The sequence below is a fragment of the Diadema antillarum genome, unplaced genomic scaffold (assembly GCF_040938485.1).
Source record: "Diadema antillarum isolate AM-2024a unplaced genomic scaffold, OU_Dant_1.0 seq00000203_RagTag, whole genome shotgun sequence".
Classification (NCBI taxonomy): domain Eukaryota; kingdom Metazoa; phylum Echinodermata; class Echinoidea; order Diadematoida; family Diadematidae; genus Diadema; species Diadema antillarum.
The window spans coordinates 17846-29910 of NW_027271262.1; the positions used below are offsets into that span (position 1 = coordinate 17846).

Below are 12065 nucleotides of genomic sequence, written 5' to 3' on the forward strand. Positions count from 1 at the left end.
AGTAATGGTAGTGGGATTTTTACCACTGTGAATGAACTGTAATTCTTTTCAGATATTGGGCCTCCATTCTATATCCTATCTTGCTTCAGAACAAAGCAAAAGGCCTGATATAAGCAGCATCAGATTTGCTCAACTGGTCTCAGTTGTGTTTAAATATTTGAGATAGTATTCAATGCCAGATAGATGTGGTATGCCAGCTTCATTTCAACCCCATTTTTTCATTTCTTCTACATCGTGTTTGTCCATCAGGTGCTTATGCCCAAGCCAGCAGGGCCAGCCAGTTGGGACAGCAGGCCATGGGCAGGAGGGATTTCGGGTCTGTAGGACGGGACCGGGAGCGGGAACGGGACCGTGAGCGTGAGCGGGACCGAGCCCAGCGAGAGAGAGAGCGTGAAAGGGAGCGGGAGCAGCGGGAACGAGATCGTGAGCGGGACAGGGAGCGCAGAGAACGGGAAAGGCAGCGTGAAAGGGAGAGATCCCCAGTGCGGCGAAGGTCACGTTCCCCAAGACGCTCAAGGTCTCCACGGCGCTCCCCACGCAGAACTAAGAGGGTGGTTCAGCGCTATGTGGTGCAGATACCCAGATTTGCCCTTGATATGTAAGTTAGAGATTTGACATGCTTTATCCCCATTGTACCTCTGTCTCAGCATTGCCTACAATGAGACATCTGTGACACAAATGAACATTTTCAGCTTGAAAGTTTGCGCACATTTCTTTTCCTGTCTGATGATGTAGCTCTATTTTCTGATTTCTTCTTGTTTTCATTTCCCCCTGTTTTCATCCCCCGACATGGTAGTAATGACTATCACATGATTCACAGTACTTTCTCGAGGTTCTCAGTCCACTTAGCATTTCTTCCCATGAAATGAACAGCTGTTGTACTTGAGATTTGTGTCAGGGGAAGTTGATGGAAGGCTATATCAAGCCAGCTTCTATTAGGAGTATCCACAACACAGAGCAAATGAAAACTGCAAACCTATCAGCATCTCATGACATCGACGTGAATGGTTGAGCACTTCTTTTGTGTTCTTTTTCCTCCATGCATCCACCAACCACCTTCCTCAGCCCCAAAGCTGATGTCATTGAGCTCCACAAGCGCTACATGAGCATGTACATCCCCAGTGACTTCTTCATGGCTGACTTCACCTGGCAGGGCGTGTTCCCCATCCACCGGCCAATGAATGTGGCCCAGCCGTGCAACTTTCACATCATGCACAAGGAGGCCACGCCTCCCCAGGGTGCCGCCACTGTGATCGACCCGCCAGACGCTGACTACTTCTATTGTGCCAAGGTTTGTGAGCGTTTCCTACTGGATTTGTGTAGTGTTTCGTACTCACTTTGTCTAGTGTTTCCTACTTGATTTTTGTAGAATTTTTCACTTGATCTGTGTGGTGTTTTTCACTTTATTTGTGTAGTCATATGTAGAGATCAGCCAAGGAGTTTCATCTCCTTCACCACCAAGTGGAAAAGATACATGGATCAGCTTGTAGCTGTCTTCAATTCTTTCAGAAGTGAAGCTTATTGTCATTTACTGGTTTATCAAGCTTACAATATGCCAATAGATTTTTTTTTCCCGACTTCCTTGTTTTTTCGAAGGTTAAAAATGAAACTTTTTTGATCAAAATGGTCTGCATTAACTATTCATGTATCAAAGCAGTATGAGCATGAATGTACCAAGCCTTCAGTTCACACTTCCAAGCTGTGCCAGCATCTAAGTGTGATTGAAAATGATTGTTACAGGAATGCATACTCTTTTAGTGTTTGGTCAGTAAGTGTTGAATAGGATTATTGCTTAGTGAAAATCATCTTCCTGAACATTTTTTTTTTTTTTTGGGGGGGGGGGGCAGGGAATCAATCCAAACATATTTACACACTTGTATTGTCTGGTGGTTGCGTTGAGTTCACGGATAGTTTAAGCAATTGTATGAAGTAAGGTGTCTATTGAAACTTCATCTTCCTTACCCCCTCCCTTCCAGGTGATGCTGATGACCTCTGTGTCTCAGGAAGAGCTCCACGAGCGGTGCTGCGCCCGCGCCCAGGACTCTGCCGAGGTGCGGGAGAACTTCCAGCATCCGACGCGCCTCATCAACTTCCTGGTCGGCCAGAAGGGCAAGAACGAGGTGATGGCCATCGGCGGGCCCTGGTCCCCCTCCATGGACGGGGCCGACCCGGTCAATGACAGCTCGGTGCTCATCAAGACGGCCATCCGCACCACCAAAGCGCTGACCGGCATTGACCTCAGTTCCTGCACCCAGTGGTGAGTTCCCAGGTCTAGGGGGGCTTCAGTGAGGGGGCGGGGGCGGGGTGTGATTAGGAAAGTGGTGGAGAATAATTGGGTGTTATTTTCTTAGGGAAAGACAAAGGGGAGATTCCATTGTGATGAAATGCAAGGAATTTCTGCAAGATATAAAGAGAGAGCGAGAGAGATAAAAAGATAAAAAGAGAAGGAGAAATAAAGCACAAAAATTAAGGTGAGTGTATGTAGTGAGTTGCATGTGTGTGTTGTCTGTTGATTCTATTGAGATGCAACAGAATTTTTCATGTGAAAGTGGATATGTCAACGTATTCATTGACAAAGAATTTTGTGAACCCTGATTTGCCCAACAGGTGTCTAGTGGAAAGGAATTTGCCTAGCAGAGCGAGTTGTAAAATAGTGGAGCAGCACAATAGTCATTGGTTTCTAATGTCTATCGTATGATTTTGATGAAAGCATTTTGTATAGACCCTTACGTGGCCTCATGGGATGTTCTTGTCGAGCCAACTCGTTTTAGCTAGGTGAAATGAGTTGAATTGTTTGTTAGTGTCTTTGTTTGTGTGGAAGATGTTGTGGGGTATTTGTACCAAAGAATTACTGTATCACATGATTCTTTGGGTCTATAGCATGTGAGCATTGTGTCAATGAAACTTGTCCAGAGGTCAGAGGTCAGATGTCAGCCCCATCTTGCCTTAAAATCAGACTGTTTGCTGCTCTCATTCTACTTCCGAGTAGGTCTGATGATGGAAAGAAGATACCGTGATCTTGGTTCTTGGACAGGTTCTGTGCAGTGCATTTGTTTGTTTAGTTCTGTGTTATTATCTACACTCAAAGTGACAATCAAAATGACCCCCTTCTTCTCCTGCGCCTTTCTGAAGGGAAACCAAAAGTGTAACACCTTTTGGACATAAAACATTTCAAAACTTTGAAGTTATCCCAACCTCTATCATCTTAGTCACACCTTCACAGTTTAAAATCAGTCAAACACAAAACAAAACCAACAGATGGGATGTCAAATGGCCTTTCTTATGTAGAGCTATACTCCCATCAAAGAGTCTCAAGAATGATCTTGGATGAAATAAGAAAATGTAATTCATTGGTAGTATCTTGATACTGTGATCATTTTATATCAGTTGGTTTATACAGGGGAAGTTTGTAAATTCACTTAGAAAATGCATTATTGCCAAGATTATTTGTGTTTCCACTCTTCCAGAAGAGTTGACACTGTGATGGTCAATAGCACAATCAGGGTACTCAAATGCATTTAACAGGGAACAAATAAAAAAAAACCTTGAAAATGCTTTTAAATGCATTGCATGTATACATGTATTGAATGGATTAAAATAAGAGCACTAAATACTACAGTCCTCATCACTCATCCGGATAAGGGATTTGGCCGGACATGGGAGACTCAAAGTTTAATACACGCAGCTGCCTACCCAATGGTAGCAACTCTTTGTTATTATCAGCGCCAAACTTTGAGGAAGTGAATGTCTGAATGCATGTAATTTCGGTGAAAATTTGATCTGAATAATTATTATATTTAAAAAAAAAAAAATCACAGCGGAATCGCATCCAGACTTCTGGGCAATTAATCTGCAGTAATAGTAACTAAGAGAAGGTCATCCATGGTGTTTACATATTTGATTATTGATGTCTAAGCATGCTACATGTGAATTTTGAAGTTCTGTTTAAAGTGAGAAAACTGTGATTGGGTACCCTGATTGTGCTTATCACCCGATTCATAAAATCTTCTTCCCATCTTCCTCTTCCCGACCTCCCCCCCCCCCCCCCCCCCCACCCCACCCCACCCTTCTAGTAGATGATTGAAGAGATAAGATAGATCATAATTCTCAGTTGCTTCTTATGTGTATTGCTACATCCTGATGACTTTAATAGATTTGTAGATTTGTGCTGCTCTGCTATCTAGGAAACAAAATGTGAAGCTCTGCGTTGATGGACACATGTCTCAATTGTACTAATACCTGCTGTGCTGACTAACAATTGTGATCAAGCTACAAACAAAGCAGTAAAAGGTACACTGTCATCTAAGCAACATAATTGAATCCAATCTAGAAGAGTGAAACACAGGTAGTCAATCCACAATGGACTGATTGGCCAAGGATCATTCTTTTTGCTTTCTTCCATCATGGGTTCTTGCTTGTTGCTTGTCACCAATATTTTAGCTTAGAATGCAGGAAATATAGACCGCAAGATTGACACATCAGTTGTTTGGTTGTTGTTGTTTTTATGTGGGGGTGGGGGTGGGTATAGAATGGTGCTGTCTAGTTGCAGATTTGATTTTCTGGAGTTTGATGGAACTGACTTGGGCAACCTCAAAAATGAGCAAAATCACAGTGCATGCACAAATGCACTTACAGATCCATTTAGACCCTTTTTTCCCTTTTTTTTTCTGGTATTGGGATATAAAAACAGTTATAAAGCTACAAACCCTTTAGCTGACATATGTCATCGTAGTCATTGTACAAAGTGGCTACTTTTCTGCTGTTTTCACTTCCCAGCATGCTACACTTAAGCTGACTTTAAAAAAAATGGTAGCTGTGGTAGATTCTTTGCCCTAACTTGAACTTTACTTCCTCTGCACACCTGCTCATATGATACGCATAGAAATTGGCTTCTAATATTGCTGCTCCGACGTCCAGGTACATCTTAAGTTGTGCTGTCCATCTAGAGCCTTCATGTTGTGTTGTGCTGCTTCTTCATCTCCCATCTTTACGTTTCTCAGAGAGAGTGCCACATTCCTGCATCATAGTCTAGTCGTGTACGCCGGTGCAGAAGCCCGGCAAGTTGAAAAGTTGGGTGTCGTGACATTATTCATGGGACGTTGAGCGAGTGTTTGTATTGTTGTCGAGTGTGGTATTTAGGCTGAGTGTACGATAGTATCTGTCTGTGTGTTGTGAGGTTCTCACGTGGATATATACTTGTGCAGATGAGAGTGAATGCTTTCCACTTTGCAGATTGACCAGCCGAGACGAGAAAAGGTAATCTGATTGTTACCAGTGTACAATGTTTCTATTCTCTTTCAGGGGAACAAAGCTCTTTCTTGCCTTTCCTCTTGGTACCTCCTCCTTTGTTTTTATGTTTTGTTGGATGTGTATGTAATTTCAGTGCCACCATCACCCTTGTAATCCAGTGCTTTACCACAAACTGTCTCTCAACCTTCTCTTCCAACAAACTTCTCTTCTCCTGACAAAGAACACTCCACTCCTCCCTTCTCGTATTTGTTTTCAGTCCTCCAACTAATAATTGTTTGAAGTTGAGGTTGCATGTACTTTTTTTTTTTTTTCTTCCCTTCTGCAAACTGGAGTGGAAAGATCTGGAAGGCACTGTCTAAGAGCTTGGCCATGATATTTGTTTGTCTGTGCTAGTGTCTCTTCAACTTGGTGAGATGCTGGTTAAGCCCCCCTAACATGAGATGGAGAAGATCCTAGGAGAAAACAGAATTTCGTGGCTGAGAAAGTGTCTCCAGGTCCTTGATCTTGTGAGAGACTGTCGGCCTGTGTAACAGGGATGCAATTAACATATCTTAATCAGTTCTACTAGACAGTATGTCGACACTTTCATTTCTGTACCAAATATACCTTTGTATTATGTTTGCCAAGAATACATCATAACATGACAGAAACTCCATCTTGTTAACTTGAAACCCATCCAGGATGATAAGACCACATTAGTAGTGGCCAGACATCCATTTCCTTTTTTTTTTTCTTGAAAGAACATTTCCTTTGGGAATGGGGGGAAATGAAAAGAGGGAAAAGAAGGTGAAATGTGTCATTGTTGTGATTCGAAAAATGTACTCTGGCATGTTCCCAACTTTTAAACGCCTCCCCAGGTACCGGTTCCTGGAACTGCGCTATCACCGACCCGAGGAGAACCACAAGGGGCGGGTCATCCCGGCGCGAGTGGAAACTGTCGTAATTTTCGTGCCCGACGTGTGGCACATTTTACCCACGAAGGTTGAATGGGAGAGTGTCGTGGAGCTCTACAAAAAGATGCTTGGCGAGAAATTGGTGGCCGTCGACAACAAGGATAAGAAACCGGAGGACAACTCCACAACTCAGGCACTCACGGCATACTTTTATTTCATTTTTGTTCTGGTTTTTTTTTAAATGAAAAACTTTCATTCACATGTTTAGTTGTCAACATGGTCACACAGCATTACACACTGTCTGCTGAGTAAGATTCTTTTTTTTTTTTTTTAATTCATTTACACTCATTCACTTTATAAAATTCACAGTGTCAGTTTAAGATCAACAGTTAACATCATCATGACATTATTGGTTTTTTTTTTTTTGCGTTGTTTTAAGTATAAGTTTGATGTGAGCCACTTGGAACTTGGAGGTTGCTTTTCATTTTCAGATAAGTTTCTAATCCTTTGCCCTGGATGTTGGTTCCTTACAATCTGCTAGTCTTCACTCAAGGTGCTCTGTATTTGGTGGAGACCAAATTATATATACATCTATACATAATGCTTTCTCCTTTTGTACTGTTTAGATATACATACAAACACCACAAATGCAATCTTCCCGGGATTACTTCAGTGGCAACTACACCTCCAAGAAAACTGGGAACAATCGCACACACTGCATAGACATGGTCATCATAGGCTAAAATTCCTTGTACTCATTTAATAGCAGTGTCTCTTTATTTCCGACAGTTCCCCGAGTTGGTGAGTTATTCGTTTCGGGTGTGCAGTTGCCCCCCACACCATGGAAAGCTCAAAACCAAATCATCAACTGGCTGTGCTTATTCATTTTTTTTTTTTTCAAAATATGTGTTCTATGTTAAAAGATCCTCAGAGAATGGCTTAAGTTATACAGAATGGGAATATACAGAGAATACTTTGCAAATATTTGAACACAACAAAGGAGCAGTGACTGAATAAAGAATACAGCATACTCATCCATATTCATTTTGTGGTATTCACGCACCCAGCCAACTATACTTCCAATCTTCCAGACCATCCCAAAACATGAACATAACTCTTGATGTGGTCATGGCTTAGTTTGAATCTACTCCCATGTCGATCAGCAAAAAAAATATCCAGTCCTTTACATAGGTGCGGTGTGCAGCATGTACGTTTCTGTATGTGCTTGTGCATCTGTGTGTGTGTGTGAGTGTGTGCGTGTGTGCAATTGTCCTTTTTTTCTCTCTGTTTTTTTCCCCCCATGTGGCAGGCTGCTCTATGCGTGTATTTCAGAAAGTCAAGGAAACGAACAATTTTCTTTTTTCTTTGGTCATTGTGCAGCATTGTCATGAAAAATAAAATAAAATACTTGTGGCTATCTGTGAACAAAGTTTAGGGTTGTATGTTCAAAACAAAATCAGTCTGCATGGAATAACATTTTCAAAAACATTTGTAACACTTCCTGTCAGAGAAAGAAGCAAACCAAATGTGACACTTGCACGCTGTGGTATAAACACAAATTTCTTTGCATGCAATCACTCAGATTTGTACAATTTTTGGTTTTATTCATATTTTTTATTGCCAATATGAGTTTTTTGTGAATTGTCTAGGGTCAATTGAGTCCATGTGATTGCTGGTGATTGGGAACTTTTGATGGCCCTGCTAAAACTTTAGTCCCTCCATGGTAACATTGACAGTATTCTCTTATCCCTGTGTGTAATAGGAAGAGACATGTGTTGATACCTGGTTTGTATGTATGTGTGTGTGTTTGTAGGTGTGTGCATGTAAATGTAAGTGTAGTATGCTGCACAAGTTGGGTGCGTGGTGCATGTCTTTGTTTGTGAGTCTGCGCCTTTGCCGTGTAGGCGAGGCGTAACTGCGCATGCGTCATGATTTTAACACCGTGTACCGCTTGTTGTTTGCGTCTGCCCAATGTAGGAGGAGCCAGCGAAGGAGGTGGAGGAGTTCGAGGAGGAGGAGAAGCAAGTTCCGACCAACTGGAAGGACCTCGATCCCAAGAACATGAAAGTATGAGGGGAAACAAAAGCCATACTCTCTTGCAAACCTTACTCTTTTTTTTTAAACAAAGATTTTTTTGGGGTTTTTTTATTGCTTTTGTTTTTGTTTTGAAGGTGGGTATTTGGTATACAAATAGTGAATGGTCACGAGTGCAATGTGCACCTCATCTTTCACCGAGTGCGAAATCTTGTTCCATTGCACGAGTAAAGACCGTACAGTATTTGATTTATACAACGTCCAAGTAGATCTTTTTGGTCTAAGTAGGCCTAGAAGTCTATATATGTATGAAAAATATAGCCATACTTACATGTGGATCCACTGCGATTCTCTTTCTGGCTTGTGCAATCAGTGTAGATACAGGTCACAGCTATACTAGCGCTCATACACACGTACACTAGCACTACGCACCGAACTAGGCCTATGTACGCGCATGCATGTACCGCACACGTACACTGCGCTAGCTGCATGCAATCCTCAATATGCAACACATAGTACACGAAGTACCGCACAATTTCTCGAACCGTGGAATAGAACGAAAAAATCGAACCAAAATTGCACGGCGCGTTGAATGGAGTACTTATTGAATATCACGTCACCAACAATCCTCCAATCAAATTACAAGAATCTACTTGGACGTTGTATAATATCAGATATCTCACTCCTTATGATACCCACTCCTTATTCACTTGTGTATGTAACTTGTTGACAACGAGTCCTGAGTATACTCGGGCAAGTGTCTATGGGAAATGCATGTTGTTGCAAAATCAGCCTGTCCCTCAACGGGTTAAGGGTATACTTCATTGTTCTTATATTGACTTATCTGACTTAGTGTGCATCACACAACGATGATGAATGTAAGCTTTTCATTCATTTATGCAAGAGTCGAATTGATGACTGAGAAATTATGTCATATCCAGAAGGCGATCTTTGCCAGATGATCAAAGAACATTCTGAAAAAAAACATCTTGTCAACAAATCGTCGTCTCGTGCTGCGCAGGTCAACGAACTGCGGCAAGAGCTGGAGATTCGGGGCCTCAACTCCAAGGGGCTCAAGTCGCAGCTCATCGCCCGCCTGACCAAGACGCTCAAGACGGAGCAGGAGAACGAAGACGCCGAGGCGGAAGCCATGGAGACGGAGGCGGGTGGGGACGAGGGCGGAGACGAGTCCGGCGCCAACGCCCAGGCCCGGGAGGAGGAGAAGAGAGAGGACGAGGAGGACAGGGAGAGGAAGGAGAAAGATGATAAGGACAAGATGGATCGGGAGAAGGATGGCGAGAAGAAGAAGGAAGTGGTGAGGTTACAGTCTTCAAGTGCAGTTCCTTTATGTTACCGTAAAACCAGAAACATTCATGAATAGGAGCTTACACTAATTGCCTTTATCGCGGCATTAAAGGACAAGTTCACCTTCATAGACGTGTCTGTTTTGTGAATGCAGCAATATTAGTAGAACACATTAGTGAGAGTTTGAGCTTGAGTGAGTTTCTGCTCAGCCACGACTGGATGAGAAACTACTATAGCTTGTGATGTTACATGTGTACAAAGACATAAAGAAAGTATAAAGAAAATTCAATATATTCTTACTTTTCTTGCGTAACAAAAGAACACTTGACTTTTCTCTTTCAAAAGGCAAGGGGAATGATATTACCCTTAGCATACATCAGTGACAAGTCGAAGAAATGTGCACTTTATTCAATAAGTAAAGTTTTGTGAAATTCTCTTTTTATTTTCCTTATATTGTTGTATGCATGTGACATAACAAGCTATAGTAGTCTTCTCATCCAGTCGTGGCTGAGCAGAAACTTCAAAAATTCATAACTTGTGAACAGATTGTCCGATTTTCCTCAAACTCTATCTGATGTGTTCTCCTTTATTGTTGCATTCACTCAACCCACATGTCTATGAAGGTGAACTTGTCCTTTAAACTTTCGTGAATCACCATTGGCATTCAATGCATTATGTGGACTGGCACTTTTGTGTGCATTATACTTTCACAAATCTGGGGCCCGTTGCATAAAAGTTACAATTATGGTAACTTTGCCATCCAATTGTAACTACCATGGCAACAATACTCAACAGCCAATCAAAATCAAGAATTCCATGGAAGTTACCATTGAATGGCAAAGTTACCATAATAGTAACTTTTATGCAACGGGCCCCTAGACTTCCTCTATCTTTGTCTAATGAGAACATATTGACTGTGATACTCCAGCAGAAGCATGGAAGGAAATCATGGTATAAATGGGAAACGGAAATGGAATGAAATGGAATGAAATGAAATGAAATGAAACAAAACGAAACAAAACAGAAATAGTGACATTTAATTTGTAGAGTGAGTGAGGATTGATAAGATTGTTTCAGTTTGAATTAACCACACAGGAAAATTCTTAAACAGTTCATGGCCCTATTTCACTATCATGGAAACTATGCCAAGCCACATAATGAACCCACAGTTGGGACAAATTCAAATTGGGAAGGATACATAGACATTCAAGATGTATTCTTCAATGTCGTAAGTTCAGCACCAGATATTGTTCCCAAATGGCTTACTAAAACAGTCCCTTACTTCTGAGGCCTGATATTCATCCCAAAATTGTACCCAAAATCAGTTGAATTGAACTTTGGATTGATTTTAGCGCTTAGTAAAACAGCCCCCTGAACACACTCAGTTAAATGCAATGTGTGTCCTGTGCATGATACGTTCTGTCCAACGCTGTTGATTGATGTGTGGTGTATCCTGACATCATAGGACCTAACTGGTATTTGTGTGTGTGTGTGTGTGTGTGTGTGTGAGTGACATGTTGCCTCTGTCGTCATGCTAACCACTTTCTCCGCCTTTGGGTTTCCCAGGAGGAGGAAAAGAGACGGCTGAGGGAGAGGGAGAAGCGCGACCTGGAGGTGCGCTACACCCTCCCGGACACACCCACCATCCTGGTACACCCATCAGCCATTGCCAAGAGTGGAAAGTTTGACTGCACCCTCCAGTCGCTGAGCGTGCTCCTTGACTACCGTGTGGAAGATAACAAGGAGCATTCCTTTGAGGTAAGCTATAGCTGGTGTGTTCCCCTCCATCTTTCTTTTTTCCTTCTTTTTTCCTCTCTTCCATAAACTGACTGCTCGGATAATGCGATTGAACACATTTGACAAGATATTAGTGTTTTGGTTCACTGGTTGTACTGTGCTTTGCTATGTTTCCCATTGTTTGCATTTTACTGTAAAAGTGAAATTTTTGCACATTTCGCTCAACCAGAAGCTAGTGCAAAAATAAAAGCATGTGAATATTTTGGCATGCCGTAATGTTCTAGTAGTTAATGTCCTGATTCCGCAGAATTAAAAACACACAAAATTCATCTTGCGCGGCCAAGCGCAAAAAATTACTCGCGCTAAAATATCCACTTTTACAGTAGTCTGGATATGTAAATAGCAATGAAATTTGACATTGCAAACAAACAAACATAAACAAAATATGCTCATTCCATTTGTTTGTTCAAAGGTGATGTGTGTGTGTTTGTATGTAAAAAAGAGAATGTGATTCAGCAGCACAAGTGAGAAGAATACAGCTTTTTTTTTTGTTGATCATACTACTTTCAATGTGAAAATGAGCCTGATATTGAATGAAATTCAAATAAAGAATATTTAAGATAATAATGATATAATTGCATTCACATTTCCTTCTTCCAACCATCCTCATGTCGGTAGGTATCCCTGTTTGCTGAGCTCTTCAACGAGATGCTCCAGAGAGACTTTGCCTTCAACATCTTCAAGGCCATCTACAAGGCCCCGGAGAAGAAGGAGGAGAAGAAGGATGAAAAGAAGGTAGGAGATTTACTAACAAGTGGCCTGAAGACGTATTCTTTGTGGAAGTTT

The 12065-nt window shown here is 41.7% G+C and overlaps 1 protein-coding gene across 1 annotated transcript in view; it reads left to right on the forward strand.

Annotated features, from left to right (window-relative positions):
• The window catches only part of LOC139728837 (cell division cycle and apoptosis regulator protein 1-like), a 28946-nt gene that overhangs the window by 11520 nt on the left and 5361 nt on the right, over positions 1-12065 (forward strand). Inside the window, exons 8-15 of the mRNA XM_071639773.1 lie at positions 250-598; positions 1066-1291; positions 1977-2257; positions 6108-6336; positions 8121-8210; positions 9199-9492; positions 11049-11240; positions 11898-12014. Coding sequence (XP_071495874.1) covers positions 250-598; positions 1066-1291; positions 1977-2257; positions 6108-6336; positions 8121-8210; positions 9199-9492; positions 11049-11240; positions 11898-12014 — 1778 coding nt within the window. The remainder of the gene's footprint in view (positions 1-249; positions 599-1065; positions 1292-1976; positions 2258-6107; positions 6337-8120; positions 8211-9198; positions 9493-11048; positions 11241-11897; positions 12015-12065) is intronic.